Here is a 21,922-nt window from a genome sequence, read left to right as displayed (position 1 = left end):
AGCACACATTATAAGTTACCGCGCTTCATTCCGCCGACAGAATCTAGCAAAAACACAGAGGAGTCCCTTTTCAGACCTACCCGGTTATTTTTCCTTTAGGCAAAATAAAAAAAATTGTACCGTTATAGTCAGCAAACAGAACAAAGAGGGACCTTGTTACATGCCCAAATAATGAATGAGGGAATGTAGTAACCTCACACAACACTGTCCTACTGTAAGGTCCTAAAAGATTTTAATGAGACACCATGTAAGGTTAACCCCTTCCTTCCCTGAAGGAGGAAAATCCTAAGTCTCCATGTCACATATGAAATGCTTGCCCATTGCCATTAGACATCCTAGATTATGGATGTAGTGTCTCATATAAGGTACAGAGAGAAATTAAGCCCTGTAGTGCTAGCCTCCTAGTCCCAGAAGACAAAAGACACTTACCTGTACATTCAGCTTTCTGGCAGGAGGACAGCTTACCTGTGAAAGAAAAGAAAGACTGAGTAAGCTTACTCAGGGTACCTGAATAGGGCAGCAAAACTGTTTGAGAGGCGCAGTGGGGATTCTACCCCACAAGTTCCCAATTGCTTTAAAGCCACCAATGCTCTACTGAAGAGACTGATGTGGGCTACGTCTAGACCCCAGGAAAGAACAGAGCAAACCTACTCTGCTTTAAAATAAAAAAATCTTGATTGAAGAAAATTCTTAGCAGACACCTAAACTTCACCTCTTCCTTGTACTGCAGGCAAAGAGAATGACTGGGGGTTGTGGGAAGAGAAGTGATACTAAACAGCTCTGCTGTGGTGCTCTTTGCCTCCTCCTGCTGGTCAGGAGTGATATTCCCAACCCGTAATTGATGATGATCCGTAGACTCACCGTGTCATTAGAAAGAAAATCTATTTTATATTAGTTTAACATTGAGATGACAGCAGGATTAGCTCATTTACCATCATTATACAGACACACAAAAATTGCATGTACGGAACACCGGTACCTGGGATCAATAAACGCTCGGCTGAATGTTCCATCACGAGAGGCAATTGGAGCATCGTTGGGTATGTTGAGGAATATGAGATAAAAAGCCAGGAGATGAACAACCAGCCCCAGGAAAACTACTTGGTTCCTGCCAAAACGGCTATTCTTCCCAAGAAGCCCAAAAATACTCCCACCTGCAAGAAAATTATATGGTCGTGCATTACAAACTAATAGTCTGTTCTATAAATGTATTACACACTATTAGTCTGTTCTATAAATGTATTACACACTATTAGTTTATTGTATAAATGTATTACACACTATTAGTCTGTTCTATAAATGTATTACACACTATTAGTCTGTTCTATAAATGTATTACACACTATTAGTTTATTGTATAAATGTATTACACACTATTAGTCTGTTCTAAAAAATGTATTACACACTATTAGTTTATTCTATAAATGTATCACACACTAATAGTCTATTCTATAAATGTATTACACGCTATTAGTTTATTGTATAAATGTATCACACACTATTAGTTTGTTCTATAAATGTATTACACACAATTAGTTTGTTCTATAAATGTATTACACACTATTAGTTTATTGTATAAATGTATTACACACTATTAGTCTGTTCTAAAAAATGTATTACACACTATTAGTTTATTCTATAAATGTATCACACACTAATAGTCTATTCTATAAATGTATTACACGCTATTAGTTTATTGTATAAATGTATCACACACTATTAGTTTGTTCTATAAATGTATTACACACAATTAGTTTGTTCTATAAATGTATTACACACTATTAGTTTGCTCTAAAAAAATTATTACACACTATTAGTTTATTCTATAAATGTATCACACACTAATAGTCTGTTCTATAAATGTATTACACGCTATTAGTTTATTGTATAAATGTGTCACACACTAATAGTCTGTTCTATAAATGTATTACACGCTATTAGTTTATTGTATAAATGTGTCACAGACTATTAGTTTATTGTATAAATGTATCACACACTATTAGTTTGTTCTATAAATGTATTACACACTATTAGTCTGTTCTATAAATGTATTTCACACTATTAGTTTATTGTATAAATGTATTACACACTATTAGTTTATTGTATTAATGTATTACACACTATTAGTTTATTCTATAAATGTATTACACACTATTAGTTTGTTCTATAAATGTATTACACACTATTAGTTTATTGTATTAATGTATTACACACTATTAATCTGTTCTATAAATGTATTACACACTATGAGTCTGTTCTATAAATGTATTACACACTATTAGTCTGTTCTATAAATGTATTACACACTATTAGTCTGTTCTATAAATGTATTACACACTATTAGTCTGTTCTATAAATGTATTACACACTATTAGTCTGTTCTATAAATGTATTACACACTATTAGTCTGTTCTATAAATGTATTACACACTATTAGTCTGTTCTATAAATGTATTACACACTATTAGTCTGTTCTATAAATGTATTACACACTATTAGTTTATTGTATAAATGTATTACACACTATTAGTTTATTGTATACATTTATTACACACTATTAGTTTATTGTATAAATGTATTACACACTATTAGTTTGTTCTATAAATGTATTACACACTATTAGTTTATTCTATAAATGAATTACACACTATTAGTTTGTTCTATAAATGTATTACACACTATTAGTTTATTCAATAAATGTATTACACACTATTAGTCTGTTCTATAAATGTATTACACACTATTAGTTTATTCAATAAATGTATTACACACTATTAGTCTGTTCTATAAACGTATTACACACGAGGAAAGGAAGTAACATAAGGTGCAGAGGTTCACCTTAGGAAACAATGGGGCTGCGTTAGGAGCTAAACGCTGCTTTTTTGCAGGTGTTAGGTTTTTTTTCAGCTCAAATGGCCCCATTGTTGGTATTTAAAAGGTGCAGGGGGAAAAAAGCATGCATAGTTAACGCACCTCTTTGGCCGCAGAACTCTAAATCTAGGCGTATTAGTCAGGTTCTATAAATGTATTACACACTATTAGTCTGTTCTATAAATGTATTACACACTATTAGTCTGTTCTATAAATGTATTACACACTATTAGTCTGTTCTATAAATGTATTACACACTATTAGTCTGTTCTATAAATGTATTACACACTATTAGTCTGTTCTATAAATGTATTACACACTATTAGTCTGTTCTATAAATGTATTACACACTATTAGTCTGTTCTATAAATGTATTACACACTATTAGTCTGTTCTATAAATGTATTACACACTATTAGTCTGTTCTATAAATGTATCACACACTATTAGTTTGTTCTATAAATGTATTACACACTATTAGTCTGTTCTATAAATGTATTACACACTATTAGTCTGTTCTATAAATGTATTACACACTATTAGTTTATTGTATAAATGTATTACACACTATTAGTTTATTGTATACATTTATTACACACTATTAGTTTATTGTATAAATGTATTACACACTATTAGTTTATTGTATAAATGTATTACACACTATTAGTCTGTTCTATAAATGTATTACACACTATTAGTCTGTTCTATAAATGTATTACACACTATTAGTCTATTCTATAAATGTATTACACACTTAGTTTATTGTATAAATGTATTACACACTATTAGTTTATTGTATAAATGTATTACACACTATTAGTCTGTTCTATAAATGTATTACACACTATTAGTTTATTCTATAAATATATTACACACTATTAGTCTGTTCTATAAATGTATTACACACTATTAGTTTATTCTATAAATGTATTACACACTATTAGTCTGTTCTATAAATGTATTACACACTATTAGTTTATTCTATGAATGTATTAGACACTATTAGTCTGTTCTATAAATGTATTACACACTATTAGTCTGTTCTATAAATGTATTACACACTATTAGTTTATTCTATAAATGTATTACACACTATTAGTCTGTTCTATAAATGTATTACACACTATTAGTTTATTCTATAAATGTATTACACACTATTAGTTTATTCTATAAATGTATTACACACTATTAGTCTGTTCTATAAATGTATTACACACTATTAGTTTATTGTATAAATTTATTACACACTATTAGTTTATTGTATAAATGTATTACACACTATTAGTCTGTTCTATAAATGTATTACACACTATTAGTTTATTGTATAAATGTATTACACACTATTAGTTTATTGTATAAATGTATTACACACTATTAGTTTGCTCTATAAATGTATTACACACTATTAGTCTGTTCTATAAATGTATTACACACTATTAGTTTATTGTATAAATTTATTACACACTATTAGTTTATTGTATAAATGTATTACACACTATTAGTTTATTGTATAAATGTATTACACACTATTAGTTTATTGTATAAATGTATTACACACTATTAGTTTATTGTATAAATGTATTACACACTATTAGTTTGCTCTATAAATGTATTACACACTATTAGTCTGTTCTATAAATGTATTACACACTATTAGTTTATTGTATAAATGTATTACACAATATTAGTCTGTTCTATAAATGTATTACACACTATTAGTCTGTTCTATAAATGTATTACACACTATTAGTCTGTTCTATAAATGTATTACACACTATTAGTTTGTTCTATAAATGTATTACACACTATTAGTCTGTTCTATATATGTATTACACACTATTAGTCTGTTCCATAAATGTATTACACACTATTAGTCTGTTCTATAAATGTATTACACACTTTTAGTTTATTCTATAAATGTATTACACACTATTAGTTTATTGTATAAATGTGTCACACACTATTAGTTTATTGTATAAATGTATTACACACTATTAATCTGTTCTATAAATGTATTACACACTATTAGTCTGTTCTATAAATGTATTGCACACTATTAGTCTGTTCTATAAATGTATTACACACTATTAGTCTGTTCTATAAATGTATTACACACTATTAGTTTATTGTATAAATGTGTCACACACTATTAGTCTGTTCTATAAATGTATGACACACTATTAGTCTGTTCTATAAATGTATTGCACACTATTAGTTTATTGTATAAATGTATTACACACTATTAGTCTGTTCTATAAATGTATTACACACTATTAGTCTGTTCTATAAATGTATTACACACTATTAGTTTATTGTATAAATGTGTCACACACTATTAGTCTGTTCTATAAATGTATTACACACTATTAGTCTGTTCTATAAATGTATTGCACACTATTAGTCTGTTCTATAAATGTATTACACACTATTAGTCTGTTCTATAAATGTATTACACACTATTAGTTTATTGTATAAATGTGTCACACACTATTAGTCTGTTCTATAAATGTATTACACACTATTAGTCTGTTCTATAAATGTATTACACACTATTAGTCTGTTCTATAAATGTATTACACACTATTAGTTTATTGTATAAATGTATCACACACTATTAGTCTGTTCTATAAATGTATTACACACTATTAGTCTGTTCTATAAATGTATTACACACTATTAGTTTATTGTATAAATGTATTACACACTATTAGTTTATTGTATAAATGTATCACACACTATTAGTCTGTTCTATAAATGTATTACACAATTTTAGTTTATTCTATAAATGCATCACACACTAATAGTCTGTTCTTTAAATGTATTACACACTATTAGTCTGTTCTAAAAATGTATTACACACTATTAGTTTATTCTATAAATGTATCACACACTATTAGTCTGTTCTATAAATGTATTACACACTATTAGTTTATTGTATAAATTTATTACACACTATTAGTTTATTGTATAAATGTATTACACATTATTAGTTTATTGTATAAATGTATTACACACTATTAGTCTGTTCTATAAATGTATTACACACTATTAGTTTGTTCTATAAATGTATTACACACTATTAGTCTGTTCTATAAATGTATTACACACTATTAGTTTATTGTATAAATGTGTCACACACTATTAGTCTGTTCTATAAATGTATTACACATTATTAGTTTATTGTATAAATGTATTACACGCTATTAGTCTGTTCTATAAATGTATTACACACTATTAGTTTTTTGTATAAATGTGTCACACACTATTAGTCTGTTCTATAAATGTATTACATATTATTAGTTTATTGTATAAATGTATTACACACTATTAGTTTATTGTATAAATGTATTACACACTATTAGTGTATTCTATAAACGTATTACACACTATTAGTCTGCTCTATACATGTATTACACACTATTAGTTTATTGTATAAATGTATTACACACTATTAGTTTATTGTATAAATGTATTACACACTATTAGTGTATTCTATAAATGTATTACACGCTATTAGTCTGTTCTACACATATAGTAGTTTTATATTTATTCGTTAAAGGGGCTTGAATACAGCAAAATAAGTGATTATTTTTTTATTCATCCTAATCTGAATAATTATGCATTATTTTATAAATGAATAATAATAATAATAATAATAATAATAATAATAATAAAGTGCTTGTGCTTACCAAAGCTACATTATGCCGTTGTGCTTATAGAGGTGTGTCGCTGTTCACCAATATAGCAATAGGAGTCCCTAGGTATTTGTGATCACAAGAATTCATATTGGTAAAATAATTTAACACTAAATAAACACTAGATAGAATGATGTATTCAAAAATATCAGCCTGATAATAACATTCAAATGTATTTATTATTTTTTTGTAAGTGTAAGGTTTTGTTGCCCATAAATCAATGGGAGCCAACATGTAACATGAAGCCAATTTGGTACAGTTATTAACATGTCACTAGAGTGTGCGGCCAAGGACTGTATGGAATAGAACGTATGTAGCTCTGAAACTAACCTATAACTTCTCCGATGCCAATGAATATACCCGAGAGCCCAATGAGGCTTTTAGCATCACTCCCAAAGTTGTTGATAGATCCGATGCAGGTCCCATACACCCCAGAGTAGAACGTGAGCTCTAAACCTGGAATACAAGAAATCATGGGGTTGTGGAATTTATTTAATTAGGTTTAGTGGAACAAAAAGGCTGTGTTTACATTTACTTAAAACTGATCATTAATTGTTTACACATATGTAGATATGCTCAGGATATGCACTAGTAGGAGCTAGCTGGTAAATGGCGGCTACACACATATCCCTTGTCATTGACTCAGCAGATATGTTCAGCTAGATCACAGTAGTGCCTTGCTGCCCTGGTGCTGACTTTATCTAAGGGTTTAACCCGTCCTTTAAAGAGAGACTTAAAAGTGCAAAAAGGAAATGCTTTTTTCCTGCAATTGTTGGGTCCTGTTTTTCAGGTGCTTGTAGTTTTGGATCAGATGAACTGGTTTCTTTAAAACATGCAAAGTTTGTAAGCACCTTTAGGGACTAGAAATGCTGAAAATGTAACAAGCAAAGAAACACATACACACACACACATACATATACATACATACAGGTATATATACATACATACATACATACATACACACACACAGAATATATAACATAATTTATGCTTACCTGATAAATTTATTTCTCTTGTGGTGTATCCAGTCCACGGATCATCCATTTCTTGTGGGATATTCTCATTCCCAACAGGAAGTTGCAAGAGGACACCCACAGCAGAGCTGTCTATATAGCTCCTCCCCTAACCGCCATATCCAGTCATTCGACCGAAAACAAGCAGAGAAAGGAGAAACCATAGGGTGCAGTGGTGACTGTAGTTTAAAGTTAAAAAATACCTGCCTTAAAATGACAGGACGGGCCGTGGACTGGATACACCACAAGAGAAATAAATTTATCAGGTAAGCATAAATTATGTTTTCTCTTGTAAGGTGTATCCAGTCCACGGATCATCCATTACACGGATGAAGGGAGGGACAAGGCACGTACCACTGCCTGTAAAACCTTTCTCCCAAAAATAGCCTCCGAAGAAGCAAAAGTATCAAATTTGTAGAATTTTGAAAAAGTATGAAGCGAAGACCAAGTCGCCGCCTTGCAAATCTGTTCAACAGAAGCCTCATTTTTAAAGGCCCATGTGGAAGCCACAGCTCTAGAGGAATGAGCTGTAATCCTTTCAGGAGGCTGCTCTAACTAAAGCCTGACAAAAAGCCTGAACGTCTGGAACAACCGCCAGACGCTTGTGAAAAAGAATAGACAGAGCAGAAATCTTTCCCTTTAAAGAACTAGCTGACAATCCTTTTTCCAATCCTTCTTGGAGAAAAGATAATATCCTGGGAATCCTGACTTTACTCCATGAGTAACCCTTGGATTCACACCAATAAAGATATTTACGCCATATCTTATGATAGATTTTCCTGGTGACAGGCTTTTGTGCCTGAATTAGGGTATCAATGACTTACTCGGAGAAGCCACGCTTTGATAAAATCAAGCGTTCAATCTCCAGGCAGTCAGTCTCAGAGAAATTAGATTTGGATGGTTGAACGGACCCTGAAGTAGAAGGTCCTGTCTTAGAGGCAGAGTCCATGGTGGAAAGGATGACATGTCCACCAGATCTGCATACAAAGTCCTGCGTGGCCACGCAGGCACTATCAAGATCACCGATGCTCTCTCCTGCTTGATTTTGGCAATCAGACGAGGGAGCAGAGGAAACGGTGGAAACACATAAGCCAGGTTTAAGGACCAAGGCGCTGCTAGAGCATCTATCAGCTTCGCCTTGGGATCCCTGGACCTGGATCCGTAACAAGGAAGCTTGGCGTTCTGGCGAGACGCCATGAGATCCAGTTCTGGTTTGCCCTAACGATGAATCAATTGTGCAAACACCTCTGGATGGAGTTCCCACTCTGACGACTTAGAAAATCCGCCTCTACATCTGGTATATGGATAGCCGATAGGTGGCAAGAGTGAATCTCTGCCCAGCGAATTATCTTTGAGACTTCTAACATCGCCAGGGAACTCCTTGTTCCCCCTTGATGGTTGATGTAAGCCAAAGTCGTGATGTTGTCCGACTGAAATCTGATGAACCTCATTGTCGCTAGCTGAGGCCAAGCCTGAAGAGCATTGAATATCGCTCTCAGTTCCAGAATGTTTATAGGAAGGAGTGTCTCCTCCTGAGTCCACGATCCCTGAGCCTTCAGGGAGTTCCAGACTGCCCCCCAGCCTAGAAGGCTGGCATCTGCCGTTACAATTGTCCAATCTGGTCTGCGAAAGGTCATACCTTTGGACAGATTGACCCGAGATAGCCACCAGAGAAGAGAATCCATGGTCTCTTGATCCAGATTTAGTAGAGGGGACAAATCTGTGTAATCCCCATTCCACTGACTAAGCATGCAGAGTTTCAGCGGTCTGAGATGTAGGCGTGCAAACGGCACTATGTCCATTGCTGCTACCATTAAGCCAATTACTTCCATGCACTGAACCACCGAAGGGTGAGGAATGGAATAAAGAACACAGCAGGAATTTAGAAGTTTTGATAACCTGGTCTCCATCAGGTAAATCTTCATTTCTACAGAATCTATCAGAGTCCCTAGGAAGGAAACTCTTGTGAGGGGGGATAGAGAACTCTTTTCCTCGTTCACTTTCCACCCATGCAACCTCAGAAATGCCAGAACTATGTCCATATGAGACTTGGCAATTTGGAAGTTTGACACCTGTATCAGGATGTCGTCTAAATAAGTGGCCACTGCTATGCCCCTTGGTCTTAGGACCACCAGAAGCGATCCCAGAACCTTCGTAAAAATTCTTGGGGCTGTAGCTAATCCAAAGGGAAGAGCTACAAACTGGTAATGCCTGTCTAGGAAGGCAAACCTGAGAAACCGATGATGATCTTTGTGTATCGGAATGTGAAGATAAGCATCCTTCAAATCCACTGTAGTCATACATTGACCCTCCTGGATCATAGGTAGGATGGTACGAATAGTCTCCATCTTGAATGATGGAACTCTTAGGAATTTGTTTAAGATTTTGAGATCTAAAATTGGTCTGAAGGTTCCCTCTTTTTTGGGAACCACAAACAGATTTGAGTAAAATCCCTGTCCCTGTTCCTCCCTTGGAACTGGATGGATCACTCCCATAACTAGGAGGTCTTGTACACAGTGTAAGAATGCCTCTCTCTTTATCTGGTTTGCAGATGATTGTGAAAGGTGAAATCTCCCTTTTGGAGGGGAAGCTTTGAAGTCCAGAAGATATCCCTGGGATATAATTTCCAACGCCCAGGGATCCTGGACATCTCTTGCCCAAGCCTGGGCGAAGAGCGAAAGTCTGCCCCCTACTAGAGCCGTTACCGGATAGGGGGCCGTTCCTTCATGCTGTCTTAGAGGCAGCAGCAGGCTTTTTGGCCTGCTTACCTTTGTTCCAGGTCTGGTTAGGTCTCCAGACCGACTTGGACTGAGCAAAAGTTCCCTCTTGTTTCGCATTAGAGGAAGTTGATGCCGCACTTGCCTTGAAGTTTCGAAAGGTACGAAAATTAGACTGTTTGGCCCTTGATTTGGACCTATCCTGAGGAAGGGCATGACCTTTTCCTCCAGTGATATCAGCAATGATCTCCTTCAAACCAGGCCCGAATAGGGTCTGCCCCTTGAAGGGAATGTTAAGCAGCTTAGACTTTGAAGTGACGTCAGCTGACCATGATTTAAGCCATAGCGCCGTGCGCGCCTGGATAGCAAAACCAGAATTCTTAGCCGTTAGTTTAGTCAAATGAACAATGGCGTCAGAAACAAAAGAATTGGCTAGCGTAAGTGCTCTAAGCTTGTCAAGTATGTCATCCAATGGAGTCGCTACCTGTAAAGCCTCTTCTAGAGACTCAAACCAGAAATCCGCAGCAGCAGTGACAGGAGCAATGCATGCAAGGGGCTGTAAGATAAAACCTTGTTGAATAAACATTTTCTTAAAGTAACCCTCAAACTTTTTATCCATTGGATCTGAAAAAGCACAACTGTCTTCGACAAGGATAGTAGTATGCTTTGCTAGGGTAGAAACTGCACCCTCCACCTTAGGGACTGTCTGCCATAAGTCCCGTGTGGTGGCATCTATTGGAAACATTTTCCTAAAAATAGGAGGGGGAGAGAACGGCACACCTGGTCTATCCCATTCCTTAGTAATAATTTCTGTAAATCTTTTAGGCATTGGAAAAACATCAGTGCACACCGGCACTGCATAGTATTTATCCAGTCTACACAATTTCTTTGGCACTGCAATTGTATCACAGTCATTCAGAGCAGCTAAAACCTCCCTGAGCAATACACGGAGGTTCTCAAGCTTAAATTTAAATGTAGACATGTCAGAAACAGGTTGTATCATCTTCCCTGAGTCAGAAATATCACCCACAGAAAGAAGCTCTCCTTCCTCAGCTTCTGCATATTGTGAGGCAGTATCAGACATAGCTCTTAAAGCGTCAGTATGCTCTGTAGTTCTTCTAACTCCAGAGCTATCTCGCTTTCCTCTAAATTCAGGTAGTCTGGCTAATACCGCTGACAGTGTATTATCCATAACTGCCGCCATGTCTTGTAAAGTAAACGCTATGGGCGCCCTAGATGTACTTGGCGCCATTTAAGCGTGAGTCCCTTGAGCGGGAGTCAAAGGAACCGACACGTGGGGAGAGTTAGTCGGCATAACTTCCCCCTCGTCAGATTCCTCTGGTGATAAATTTTTTAAAGACAGAATATCATCTTTATTGCTTAAAGTGAAATCAGTACATTTCGTACACATTCTAAGAGGGGGTACCACCATGGCTTTTAAACATAATGAACAAGGATTTTCCTCTATGTCAGACATGTTTAACAGACTAGCAATGAGACCAGCAAGCTTGGAAAACACTTTAAATCAAGTTAACAAGCAAAAAATAAAAACGGTACTGTGCCTTTAAGAGAAACAAATTTTGTCAGAATTTGAAAAACAGTGAAAAAAGGCAGTAAATCAAACAAAATTTTTACAGTGTGTATAATAAGCTAACAGAGCATTGCACCCACTTGCAAATGGATGATTAACCCCTTAGTTCAAAAAACGGATCAAAAAAACAATATAGACGTTTTTTAACAGTCACAACAAACTGCCACAGCTCTGCTGTGGCCCTATCTTCCCAAATAAACGACTTTGGAAAGCCTCTGAGCCCTTTAGAGATGTCCTATAACATTCAGGGGACTCCTGAAGGAAGCTGGATGTCTCAGTCTGTAATTTTTGCTGCGCAATAAAGCGCCAAAATAGGCCCCTCCCACTCATGCTAAAACAGTGGAGAGTCTAACAAAACTGTTTCTAGGCAAATTTAAGCCAGCCATGTGGAAAAAATAGGCCCCAATAAAGTTTTATCACCAAAGCACGCTTAAACATGCCAGCAAACGTTTTATAATGCAAATCTATAAGAGTATTACCTCTAAAGTAAGCATGATACCAGTCGCTATTAAATCACTGTATTCAGGCTTACCTCACATAAATCTGGTATCAGCAGCATTTTCTAGTATTTACATCTCTAGAAAAAATTTTAACTGCACATACCTCATAGCAGGATACCCTGCACGCTATTCCCCAGCTGAAGTTACCTCTCTCTTCAGTTATGTGTGAGAACAGCAATGGATCTTAGTTACAACCTGCTAAGATCATAGAAATCACAGGCAGATTCTTCTTCTATTTACTGCCTGGGATAAAATAGTACAATTCCGGTACCATTTAAAAATAATAAACTTTTGATTGAAGCAAAATAACAGCTACTTTACACCACTTCTCTCTTACTACCTCCATGCTTGTTGAGAGTTGCAAGAGAATGACTGGATATGGCAGTTAGGGGAGGAGCTATATAGACAGCTCTGCTGTGGGTGTCCTCTTGCAACTTCCTGTTGGGAATGAGAATATCCCACAAGTAATAGATACACCTTACAAGAGAAATATATATATATATATATATATATATATATATATATATATATATATATATATATACATATACACATACACATATACACATATATAGACATACACATTATACATACACATTATATATATATATGAGAATACACGTCTCTCTCTCTCTCTGTATTCTATCTAGAAACTACAACCTGTAACAAACATACAAACATACAGGCGAGTTCCCATAGTAAGAGTACCATCTAAGCACAACTTCTTACATCAATAACAAAAGCACAGATGCCATTACATATAAAAAATAAAGAGTACATGATGAATATTGTGTATTATAGCTAAATTAATAACTAATGGAGCATGGTAGATGTTTAACACCCACGACAGAATAAATCATTCAAAGGCAATTCCCCTCAGTCCTATATTAACACTATCACATAACTGATTTTGGGGGTAAAAGTAAAAAAAAAAGAGAGAGGGACGGCCGGAAGGGGCGGAGCTGCACGGACGCTGCGTGTGGTAGCGCTTTGGTTGGGAGAGAGCGCGCAACAAGCCCCAAGTGCTCCGAGGATTTGGCTCGACAAGCCTGACCTTTAGGCGATCTGCCTGGTGCCCGCAGCAGTAGCGGGAAGCTTGGAACCCAACGGAGGGTGAGCAAAACAGCCGCCACGAAATAGGCGTAACAGCAGACCCATTGCCTGGGTCACCTCTTGGAGGAACAGAGCTCCGGAGCGGAGAGACATCTACAACCGGCAAGGGACAAGTACGCTTGCAAGGCCGGAGAGACAGCAAACAACCTCAATGTAAGGTACTTTTTTTTATTATTTGGAAGAACCTGTGTGGGGGGAACGAAGACTAAGGGAGACAGGACAAGGCCAGGTATGCACTTTTGATGATGCCTATTGGGGAGTATGTAAAGAATTGGTGGAATACTGGCTAAGGATGGAGGACCCCAAGTAGACAAGGCCTGTTCGTGGAAGGGCGATCAGTGTAATAAGCCCCCCTAACATAAAACAGCATACTGATGCAAGCAGGGTCCCCCCCACGAAGAATAAACATAATAAGGCGTCCAGGAGAGATTCAACAGATGACTTTTTCTGTATACTTTATTAATGTTTGAGATGCCTAAAGTAAAAGAAAGTGCTGTAGCAGTATCTCATGGAGTAAGGAAACCTTTATACTACAGCTGTTGTTAGCCAGGTACCGCAAGGGGGTTTGCGGCTTATACTCAAGATCACTACAAACTTTGCTGAAGGAAAAATAACTGGCTTGTGGAAGAGTTGCTATACAAGCCTATAAAGGCTATTGAATGCTGCCGGTCTAAGATTTCGCTATCTGACTATACAGGAGCCTATAGCAAGAAGGCAATTATAACGGCCAAGTAGAAACAGGGCGAAGCATCGGCTAGATTTGGTGCAAATAGACAGCTGCAGTCTGCTCTTAGCACCAATAGAAGGATATATCTATAGAGACATTTGGAAAATTAATTATAAGAACGTTTATTAGGAACTGGACTGCTCAGAGAATCTTAAGAGCTATATATTAAGCTATATCTAATTTTTCTGTGGCAAGATATAAAGCGCTAGGTTCCCAAAGTATTGTAATAGGCTAAGATTTAATATTGAACAATTGTAGTAATGTAAGAAAATCCTAGAAAAGTTAAATGTTTAACTGTGGTTAGCTAAAGTTCTGAAAGAATATATAATAACAGATTATAAAGGCTTGCTTGGAAACTTGCTGAGGCATTGGGTATCTAAGGAATATGAGCTATATCGATATCTATATATAAGGTTATGTATTTGTTTTAAAAAAAAAAAAAAGTTTGTGGCTGTAAAGATAAACAGGAGCAATCTAACCCGTTTAAACTGTGAAAGACGTGGGTAACTGAAACCTAAGTGTAAGAGACAGCAACTAAAGGGAATAATGTTAATAATCTTACGTTGCTGCATATATACGGTAATCTGTATTTAAGGTGATAGATGTTATAAACTATCTATAGGTTAAGAGAGCAAAAACAGTCTTAATAGTTTACAGGTCCGACAGATATTTTTTTTTTAGTGTTTCTAAAAATACAGACAACTGTTTCTCGACTTATAATTAGACATTACCATAGTCAGTCACACCCCACACGAATATAAGTTTTAACACACCACTTAGAATTTACCCCTCACATGTCAAATCACTTCCCCTTTTTGTCCCTTTTTTTTCCCCCTCTCCTGTCCCCTCACCTGGATCTGTTTAGGCCATCACTAGGCCCTTTTTAATTTATATCACTTATACACATACATATGGAAAGATTTGTCACTATTAAAAATAAATCACCGGCAATGCCACCAAAAGGGAAAGAGAAAAAAAGTCTAAAAAGAAACAGTTTAGATATAGAGAATAGAAGCTCGCTAGAAACATCAAATATACATACAATGGAGTCTCAGGACCTAGTAAAACAATTATCAGACATTATGTTGCCCCAATTTCACCAGGTAAAGAGGGATATCTCAGAATTAAGGGCAGAAGTTAAACAGTTTTCAGAGAGGTTACAAGAAGCAGAAATCAGAATATCTGATATAGAAGATATGAATGTCAGACATGAGACTAAACTAAAGGAACAATCTAGCCAAATACATGTACTGCAAAATAAGGTCGAAGAATTAGAGGACCGAGCTAGACGAAGCAATGTCAGAGTTATAGGACTCCCAGAGATAGAGGAATTTCAGGATTTAATACACTTTACGGCAATACAGCTACCTCTAGGATTGGGTATGCAAATCCCCCCACAAGGGATACAGGTTGAAAGAGCGCACAGAGTAGGTAGCGCTAGAACCTATGCGGATGGTAAGACTAAGATTAGACCAGTCATTGTTAAGTATTTGAACTTTCAAGATAAAGCCATGATTATGAGCCAATATAGGAAAAAATTCCCAGTAAAGATAGGAGAGTATAACATCTTGCTTTTCCAAGATTGTTCAGTAGAAACGTCAAAAAAACGAAAAGAAATGGTACCTATTTGTACAAGCTTAATCAAAACAGGTTTGAAAGCTTCAATTATATATCCAGCCAAAATTAAAATTTTTAATGAACAAGGAAACGTTCTACTGAATAATTACGAAGAAGCGAAAGATTTCCTATACTCTAGGCAGAACTCTTAGTAACAAGAACACAGATATAGGAAGTACTTCAAAAAAGATATTAACCAGGTTCTAAGAAAGAATAAAGTTTGAGATGATTAATAGTTTTAATACTATGGTTAATAGGCTAGAGCCTCCAAGAGAAGTTATGGTTATAGTTCTAGCTGAGCGCGATGTTCTCAGCATCTTTGGGCGATACGGAGGAGGTTTCCTCTGTATCTGGTTTTTATATTATGCTTTGTTTATTGTTTATTATGTTCTGTGTTGTGTTTTATTTTCCCATCCCCGCCTTTCCTTACCCAAGGCCCCCCCCCCCTTTTTTTTTTTTTTTTCTCTCTCCCGTTGTTTCTTCTCGCAATGCGCTATAGGGTATACTATAATATTTGATGGGTGAACAAGTAAAAGTAATATCATGGAATGTGGGAGGGATTTCCTCATTATGGAAAAGGAAGAATATTTTGAAACAATGTAAAAAAAATAATGCAGATATAATTATGCTACAAGAGACACATTTAAAAAAACAGGAATTAGACAAACTTAAAGTAGGGTGGGTAGAGGAGGTGATTGCAACACCCTGCACGACAAGAAAAAGAGGCGTAGCAATCATATTCAATAAAAAATTAGATTACAAAATTGTGGGGAAAGAATTAGATATAGAAGGAAGGTTTGCAATTTTACATATTATAGTATATGAAAGATCTTTGATTTTATGCAATATTTATGGTCCAAATAGCCTAGATAAAGTTTTCTGGAACAAGATTCAAGTCAATCTAATGAAATATGGTACGGAAAACATAATATTGGGAGGCGATTTAAATATGGTGATGTATCCAACATTAGACAGGTTAAAACCCTCTATGAATAGCAATAGCTGAGCAGAAACTAAACTACTTAAGAATTTGTGTAAAAATTTAAGACTTAAAGACATCTGGAGAATTCAGAACCCAGATGTAAAATGTTTTTCTTGTATATCCCATAGTCACAAAACTATGTCTAGGATAGATGCTTTCTTGATCTCGGAAAACTTATTAGGCACAGAAATATCAACAGATATCAAAGAGGTGGTAATATCGGACCATGCTATTATTTTATTAAATTTTAAGTTTAAAGGGGTCAAAAGAGACCCAGCAAAGTTTTTTTTCCCCGACATACTTAAGTACAAATGTACAATTCAAGGACTGGTTAAAGAGAAAATGGCAGGAATATATATATTACAATAAGGAATATGAAAATAACTATGAAATTTTCTGGGAGGCCTTTAAAGCGTTCATTAGAGGGGAAATCAAGGCGTATTTAGTGAAAAATAAGCGGATAGCACAACAGAAAGAGTTACAGCTAGCAGGACAAGTACGTAATTGCTACAATGCATTTCTAAGTGATAGATCAGGGACACTCTGGGACAAATATATAAGGGCCAAACTAGGAAGAGACACTTTTCTTATGCAAAAGTTAAGACAAGAAGATCTTAGAACAAGGGCGTTTTTTTACAGACATAGTGGTAGGGCTGGTAAATTTTTGGCAAATCTAGTGAGGGTCAGGAAGAAGAAGCGGGCTATAGAGACGATTAGAAAGGGATCAGAGAGATTGACCAATATTAAAGAAATAAACAAGTATATATATAAATATTATCAAAACTTATATATAAAGGATAAGATCAATTTGGAAGCAAAAGCAGATTTCTGGGATAAAATTAGATTACCAAAGCTAGATAAAGAAGATTTAGACGAGTTAAATAGACCTATATCACAGGAAGAAATAAGGAAAGTAATTAATAAAACGGCGATTAACAAGGCCCCTGGCCCAGATCAGATTCCGATAGAACTCTATAAAATTTTGCAGGAAGAAATAATCCCTACGTTAGAAGGCCTTTTTAACAAAATATATATTAATAATAAAATGCAGTCCAAATATTTTACAACTTCAACAATTTCATTAGTTTTGAAAAAAGGTAAGAACCCGGAAGAGATGGGTTCATATAGACCCATCTCACTGTTAAATAGCGACTATAAACTGCTTATGAGCGTAATTGCCCAAAGACTAAAGAAAATGATGGCCCCATTAATACATAAAGATCAAGTTGGCTTTATGCCTAATAGGACCTCTACAACCAATCTGAGGAAAGTACAGTTGATAATAGACTACTACTGGAACCAGATTAAAAAAAGGGAACGGGGATTCAAACAGATATGGCTATCACATCCATAGATGCTGAAAAAGCTTTTGATATGATTACGTGGGATCATTTATTTACAACAATTAGAAACTTTGGAATCACAGGTTCTTTCCTCAGATTGGTACAATTGATCTATAAAGAGCCGCAGGCAAACATCTTGATAAATGGTAATATATCACAAAACTTTACTTTACAGAAAGGAACCAGACAAGGGTGCCCGTTATCCCCTTATTTGTTAAATTTAGCTATTGAACCTCTAGCGATATATCTGAGAAAGGAAATAGATGGGATTTGGCTAGGGAATAGAAGAATTACGCTTTTATTATATGCTGATGATTTACTGGTCTTCCTAAGAGACACGCAAAAAAATATTCCTCTATTAATTCAAATTCTAGGTGAATTCGGTAAGTTTGCAGGCTATAAAGTAAATCTTGATAAATCAGAGATTTTTTGGTTAAAAGTAAAAAAAGATAGTTATAAGAATGTTCCATTTAAGAACGCAAATGGAAAGTTAAAATATTTAGGTATCACACTGTCTAGAGACCCTGAAAATTGGTATACATTAAATTACCCTCAAATCTGGGGAAAACTGTCTAAGGATATGGCCAGCTGGGCTAATTTTCCACTGACTTTGTCAGGTAAAATAAATCTAATTAAAATGGTCCTATTCCCTAAAATCCTGTACTTACTACAAAATTTACCTAGATTTATCAATCGTAAGGATTTAGTATCATTCAAACGGGACTGTCTAAAATTTTTATGGGGCAACAAACGTAAAGCGATTGCATTACATAATTTGTCACTATTTAAAACAGGGGGTGGTTTAGCTTTCCAGATATAGAGCTATATAATTTAATATGTATGGGTAAATTTGCATTAGAATGGCTAACAGAGGCAAACTATTTTGCCACAAATGATATAGAAGAATTTTTAGTGGCCCCATATGGCTTAAAAGCTTTATTACATTATAAAGGGAAATTACCAGATAAAGTTAAAAAGCTATCCACCGTTAAGAATATAATTACTGCATGGCATAAACTTCTGAAATTACTACGAGTTAGCCCGGAATATTCAAAATATTTGACAATAGTGGGGAACCCCAATTTTATACCTGCAATAGAGTCGAAAGTCTTCCATAGATGGAAGAGGAAGGGCCTAACTTTCATACAACAATTGCAAGATAGGGAAACTAAAGCTTGTAGAACGTTCCAGGATTTAAGAAGTGAGTTTGGAATCCCAAACAATGAATTTTACGCGTACTTGCAAATACGGCATTTTCTAGAAACTTTTAACAAAGAATCTATGCAAGATAGTTTAGGGGAAAAGATGAATATGGTATTGAATGTGTATAGTCAAGGAAACTATTCTATCTCCTTTTGGTATAAGATAATAAAAAAGTTCCAAGAAACAACAAGAATAGGGGCTTTGGCAGCAAGCTGGCGACAGCCAGTTGAGAGGCTACAAAAAAAGTTTAAATTTGGTAGACAAAGCAACACTATCCATAGGTTGGAGAGAGTCCCACATGCAAGTGATAAACAAGGTATATATTACAGCTGCTGTAAAAGCTAAATGGGATAAAAATGCCGAAAATAAATGTGCTAGATGCAGCTTCCCATTAGCGGATTTGACCCACTGTTTATGGTCCTGCCCAAAGATTCAAAAATTCTGGAGTAAGTTGAATTTCTGGCTGAACAGGATTAACGGGAAAAAGGTTAAGTTAGAAAAAGAGGATATTATCTTTATGTATCAAACTCCCAGACAACAGATTAATTTTAAATTTATAAATACAGCAATATTAATAGGGAGGTCATTAATCTTGAAATATTGGAAGTCCACGAAAGCCCCCAGTTTAATAGAATGCATTAATAAAATTAAGGGACAACTAATAGTGGAGCAATTTGATACGACAGTTAATTCTGAAACTCAGATCAAACGCTTCCTCGACAAGTGGAGGAGATTTATTCAGGCTTTCTCGGAAATAGAACAGAAGCGGTTAATATACCCTTTTAGAGAGTCAGAAACATTGAATAATGCGATTGCTAGAAATGAATTTCCAAATTGGAATTAAGCATTGGGGGCCCCCCCTTCCCCATTTGCGGGTTTGTTTTTCCTTTTTTTTTTTTTTTTTGTTTGTATAAAACTGAAGTACGAAAATTATAGTTGCAATAAGGATGAGATGATAGCCTTGCATGGCGAATTTTCTGTTTTGTTTTCATGATGGCTGGAATGCCCGTCATATCTGTATGTTTTATTTTATGTGCAATAAAACTTTAAAAAAAAAAAAAAAAAAAACTCTATCACATAACTGATCCCCTACTGCTCTTTTTCTTTATATGCCACACTATTATCGTCTAAAAATGGTCCGAAATCCAAAATAGTGTTTAAGCCCTTTTGGGCTATAGTGTCCAACAGATATATTCCCTTTGTCTCCAAATGGAGGAGCTTGATGGCCCTATCTCCATTTTGGCTAGCAGGGATCACTTTCCTGGGGTGCCTATTGGTGAGCAGGGGCCACATTCCTTTTTGAGTTTCCAGCTTCTACTGAGCATGTGCAAGAATTCACAAAATACATGTATATGCATTTGTGACTGGCTGATGGCTGTCACATGATATAGGGAAGTGGAGAAAGACATAACCAAAATTTGTCAGAAAAAAAAATCTACTACTCATTTGAAGTTCAGACTAAGTGCTATAGCACTGTCTTGTTTTCATGCATTTGTTGTTTATGCAAATCTACTGTATTAAGTGGTCCTTTAAAATATATATATATATATATATATTACACATACATACACACACTATGTAGCCAGACACTTCCTCCAAAAAGGTCATACCGTAAAGGATCTAAGATATACACTTATAGAACATGTCCCACCGCTAACGAAAGGAGGAAATAGGGGAAGACTTTTCCTTCAACGGGAGGCCAGATGGACCTATGAATTGGGTATTTTGGTCCCAAATGGACTAAATACACATCTGGATCTGGGCATTGTTTTTTTATAGATACCCCGGTTTTTATAGATACCCCTGATACATCTCAGGGGGTCTCTCCAATGGCCTTACACAACAGCATTAGCTCAATTTAAATCTCTACTGAAAACAGTCCCTATATTTATCATGGGACAATACCCCCATTAGATAGTCATCGTTAGATACAATTTCCGACTAATGTTTGGCTATTATGTAATGTAATTTCTATTACAATGCCCCCTACAGGCATTAGGTCCAATATTGGTCAATAGTCCCTGTATTTCTATTTCTGACATGACCATTAACAAGACCACTTATATAATCATAGTTCCTTCATAGGGATTAAATCCCGGTACCCCTTTTGAGAGATTCCTCCCCTTTGTCTTCTTCTTTGCTTGTCTCTTATCTCTTTTTCTACCTTTTAGCTCTTCTTCTTCTTTCTTTTCCCGGTTTAGTTGGATCAAATACCAACACATATTCTTCTGGTTATTATATGCAGGAACATGGCACTACACCCCTCTCTAGCTTCCTCCCCCCTTCCCCCAAGTCTGGTTAATACATCTATTTCTCCTCAAGAATGGACACGTAGCCAGCAATATGGCCAAATGGCCAGCTTTAGTAAATCTCCTGCACATTTACACATATGTGCACCTGCTTCTCAAATGGAACATTAAGACCATATCCCTTATATTTGCATTCATGACAAACTAGTCACCTACTTTTTCTGTTTTTCGTTTAACTTCTCTCATTTCTTTTTCTCTCTTTTTTGTTTCTACACCTTTCTATCTTTCCATTTTCTATTTT

The 21,922-nt window shown here is 35.4% G+C and overlaps 1 protein-coding gene across 1 annotated transcript in view; it reads right to left on the bottom strand.

Moving 5' to 3' along the window:
- The window catches only part of MFSD11 (major facilitator superfamily domain containing 11), a 143,811-nt gene that overhangs the window by 26,108 nt on the left and 95,781 nt on the right, over positions 1-21,922 (bottom strand). Inside the window, exons 12-13 of the mRNA XM_053709569.1 lie at positions 6,897-7,022; positions 980-1,154 (exon numbers count right to left, since the gene is read on the bottom strand). Coding sequence (XP_053565544.1) covers positions 980-1,154; positions 6,897-7,022 — 301 coding nt within the window. The remainder of the gene's footprint in view (positions 1-979; positions 1,155-6,896; positions 7,023-21,922) is intronic.

Source organism: Bombina bombina, chromosome 1, assembly GCF_027579735.1.
Source record: "Bombina bombina isolate aBomBom1 chromosome 1, aBomBom1.pri, whole genome shotgun sequence".
Lineage (NCBI taxonomy): Eukaryota > Metazoa > Chordata > Amphibia > Anura > Bombinatoridae > Bombina > Bombina bombina.
The sequence above is the reverse complement of the archived record's forward strand: the minus strand, read 5'-3'. Positions and strand labels throughout refer to the sequence as shown.